The sequence below is a fragment of the Salmo salar genome, chromosome ssa11, assembly GCF_905237065.1.
Source record: "Salmo salar chromosome ssa11, Ssal_v3.1, whole genome shotgun sequence".
Lineage (NCBI taxonomy): Eukaryota > Metazoa > Chordata > Actinopteri > Salmoniformes > Salmonidae > Salmo > Salmo salar.
In genome coordinates, this window is record NC_059452.1 from 96,813,934 (window position 1) to 96,818,113 (window position 4,180).

The 4,180-nt window shown below is 38.0% G+C and overlaps 1 protein-coding gene across 4 annotated transcripts; it reads left to right on the top strand.

Moving 5' to 3' along the window:
* The first annotated feature begins 361 nt into the window (after nt 1-361).
* LOC123725202 (T-cell surface antigen CD2-like) lies at nt 362-3,840 on the top strand. Of its 4 annotated transcripts, none has more exons than XM_045690143.1 (6): nt 362-642; nt 742-1,035; nt 1,655-1,909; nt 2,144-2,248; nt 2,384-2,485; nt 2,715-3,840. In XM_045690143.1, the coding sequence occupies exons 1-6, from the start codon at nt 555-557 to the stop codon at nt 2,792-2,794; spliced, it is 924 nt and encodes a 307-aa protein (XP_045546099.1). In that variant the 5' UTR covers nt 362-554; the 3' UTR covers nt 2,795-3,840. The 4 variants fall into 4 exon arrangements, with proteins under 4 accessions (XP_045546099.1, XP_045546101.1, XP_045546098.1 ...); XM_045690142.1 differs by having other exon boundaries at nt 415-642; nt 2,144-2,266; XM_045690145.1 differs by lacking the exon at nt 742-1,035 and having other exon boundaries at nt 406-642; nt 2,144-2,266.
* Nucleotides 3,841-4,180: the final 340 nt, after the last annotated feature.

Sequence of the window (4,180 nt, forward strand, 5' to 3'; positions counted from 1 at the left end):
GGTTAATGAGTGTTTTGCAGAGTAGCTAAAAAAGAAACGGTACAGCATGCATATGAACAGCATCCCACAGCCACACCTGTTAGTGTGGCTGTTTCTACAGCTCAGTAGCTCTGCCTGGCCTGTGGTCAGCCTGCTCTTCATGGAGAGAAGTGTTATTGTGTTATTGACTGTGCGTTTGTTTATTCCATGTGTAACTCTGTGGTGTTTTTGTCGCACTGCTTTGCTTTATCTTGGCCAGGTAGCGGTTGTAAATGAGAACTTGTTCTCAAAAAGCCTACCTCGTTAAGTAAAGGCGAAATCATTTGTATATTTTTTTAAGTGAAAACATGAGTAGGACATGGAGGTGAGTTGACATTGTATACACTGTGGCTACTTGTAAGCACAAAATCGTTTTTTACATTTCTCTCTTCAGTGAGTGAAACTTGTAGAATGTTTAAACCCATATGCTGTGGTTTCATGACTAGAGGGCCATTTCCCCATAGCAGGAAACAGAATTGTCTGAGCGTAATGACAACTACACATTCATTTCTTGCCAAACTTTCTAGTTTACAAACATGTCCTCAACCCATACTCTGAGAGCTTTAACATCTACTGGTGGGCTTCCAATGTGGATGTTGCTTCTTCACCTCTACATAAGATATGGTAAGTAGGCTGAATAGTTTTTCTTGATAAGTCAAAAAATATTTTAAACAATAGTTTTTTGCTCATCTATTTTAAAGCATTGAAATGCTTTATTTTCAGTTGTTGCAGAAGACATCAGAGTAGTTGGACGAGTAGGAAACTCCATATTCCTTCACCCTAAAATGCACTTACACACCAAGATCTCTGACGTAAGATGGAAACATGTTGATACAGATATGTTAATAGCTAAAAATGGTACGCTTGTTAATTTAACGGATAGGTGTGAGATCTTTCTAAATGGTTCACTGAAGTTTAATGAAGGACTGAAAAGAGACAGTGGAAATTATACTGTGCAACAATACAGTGACAATGGAGATTTTCTATCCGAGCAGCACATTGAGCTCAGTATTCTAGGTGAGTTGTTTGAAATTACTGCAAATTTAGACATCTGCTATAATCTAAAACAATTTTTCAATTTGTCAGGGAAGTTTTAGCACAAGCATACACATCTATGTTGATTAAACGGGCAATCTGCAATTCAAACAATAATGGTGTACACCCAGCCATTGTTTTGGTAAACAGCTGAGGGATGGGGCTGTAAAAATGCATCCACTCTCAAATTCAGACTAAGTTATCGATGCACAATATCAACATTTTTTTAACAATGTTTTGAAGCTACACAGTTTGTTTACAATCACATTGTCTATAAACAATGGAGTAAAACAGGCTTATTTTGGGTTCTGGTGGGGTACAACAGTTGAACTAAGCTCATGAGGCATTTATAAGTAATATTCTTCAAGAATCAATGGGTATGTCATTAATTTAAGTCCAAAAATCGATGTAAGAACTTGCAAATTGCCCCTTTAAAGTAAGAATATGAGTTTTTTTTATATATTTTGGCTTTCGTTCATTTATTGTCCATTAATGTATTTGCTTCATTTTGACTGAAAATAATATTCTCTGTTGCAGCTTGTTGATTGACTTTGCACTGTGTGAGTGTATATATGTGTGACATGATTGATTTACATTTCAGAACCCGTCTCCAAACCAAAGGTGAGAACCTCCTGTACTTTTGATGGGAGAGTTGTTCTGACCTGCTCTGTTGATAAAGGAGACAGAGTTGTGATGAACTGGACCGAGCAGCCATATGCCTGGACAGGGTCCAATCAGACCCTGAGCTCAGGTCCTGTTCTATTCCTAGGCAGCTATACGCCTGGAAACCTGACCTGTGTGGCAATGAACGAAATAAGTGAAGAAGGCTTCAGTCCAGTTGTCCCGACATGCAGAGGTACAGTAACTCCTCATGGACTTTCTGCATACTATTGGTCCATAACCGTTCTCTCTGGACAGTACAGTAGACCTGCCCATTACTTGTCCTTTAATTGGGTAGGACAGAATGTATTGAACCAAGCTTTGAAGGCACACATATGAGTCAGGGGACAGGGTACTACAGAACAAAGTACCTTTTTTAAGATTCATGAATATATTTAGAATTAAACTGTGGCATTTGTTTTGGGAAAAGGTCGCACATCAGCGGTGGCTGCATTTGGGCTCTTTGCATTTGCAATGACGACACTGGCCGTCGCCATTCTAAATTTGAAGATGAGGTGTCAGAAAAAGAAAAAAGGTAAAAGTCAGACTGAATGTAAGTATCTACTTTATGCAGTTTTGTTGTATTTCTATAGAAAATTCACATGAAACATTTCTATGGAAAATTCACATGGGACATTCCATTTCTCAAACTGCACTGTTGTGTGTTTAGATGTGGAGGAGAACAACTACATTGAGATGCGCGGGAATTTATGCAACAAATGTCCTCAGGAGGAGACCACAATCCACCTGGACCAAGACACCTCCCATTACGGTAACTCACAGCAGAGAATTTCACACAGTACATTTCCATCACAGTTTATTAAGTGATAGTTAAGACTTAAAGTTAGTGCATTCATCTTAAGGTAGTTGGTGAGACAACCACATATCACAGTCGTCGTCACTTCATCATAGTTTGTGTACAGTAACAAGTATTTTATTTCAACACCGCTTTATGATTATGAATGTATATTTTGTAAGATGTTGAAATTGTCTTACCGCAGAATTCTGCAGACCTATTGCACCTGCTTCCAGCCAGAGAAAGAGAAGACTATCACTGGAGTTGAATGATATCTATGTATGAAGAACAATGTTTTAATGGCATTACATTTCAATAGCATCGATTTGTTTTTCAATGTGAAGTATGCAACTACGCACCATAATTACTGATCATTTTTTATAATTCATTATGTTGTATTTCTGTGATAGATGTATTTTTGTTGTATAGTCGTAGAGCCTAGAGAAGCGACATATAGGGAATTATTTCACCTGTATTTTGATATTGTATCATACCCATAGTCACATGACTTCCTTATCAGACTGGACCACTAGGTGGAAGCATTGCAGTATGATAAAGAAACAGGGTAACTAGTGGTGAGGAGAAACATCACAGGATTACTGTCATTACATCAATAGTTGTTTCAAAATAGATGGACGCTGCTGGGACGACTGTAAATTATTCAATTTCAAACTGTTCTGGTTATTATTGTCTAATGTATGTTTTTCTTCAAAATGTCCAGATAAAGGACTCTTGAGTGGCACAGCGGTCTTAGGCACTGTATCTCAGTGCTAGAGGCGTCACTACAGACCCTGGTTTGATTCCAGGCTGTATCACAACCAGCTGTAATTGGGAGTCCCACAGGGTGGTGCACAATTGGCCCAGCGTTGTCCGGGGTGGGCCGTCATTGTAAATAAGAATTTGTTAACTGACTTTCCTAGATAAATAAATAATATAACCAGGGCTCTCTGTTCCTGGAGAGCTACCCTCCTGTAGGTTTTATCTCCAACCCTGTTCCTGGAGAGCTACTGTCCTGTAGGTTTTAACTCCAACCCTGTTCCTGGATAGCTTCCATCCTGTAGGATTTCACTCCAAATCTAACTTTGTACACCTGATTCTAATAATTAGCTGGTTGATAATCAGGTTAGTTACAACAGGGGTTGGAGTGAAAACCTACAGGAGGTTAGCTAGCTCTCCAGGAACAGGGTTGGAGAGCCCTGGCACTACATACTACACTCATTACATTGTTCAAATCATCAGTCCAGTTTCATTACAAGTGATGTTAGAATGAATAATGTAAATATACTTACTACAAGTTTTTTTCTGTGTCAAATAAACTACATATGCATACATATAATTGTTATATTTGTACTGTATGAATTGCAATGTCAGCTTAGTAAATGTTGATTGTTTTTAAACCTCATCTTAGACAATTTTCATTAATTCATACCATTGCTATCGGTAATCCTGAAGAAAACACTAGCAAAATATCACCTATCTACAGTATATAGTCACTTCCGCAATGTAAGTTACGATTTGGCACACAAAGTGCATTTAGCAGTGTAGCAATGGCTCTAATCGCAAATTGATTTTCATTGCTGATCTTAGGTAATAGGTACACGGACTTATTACAAAGTACGTTTTGAGAAGATAACTTTTTTTATCTTCTAAATGTAGTAAAGTACATATTTA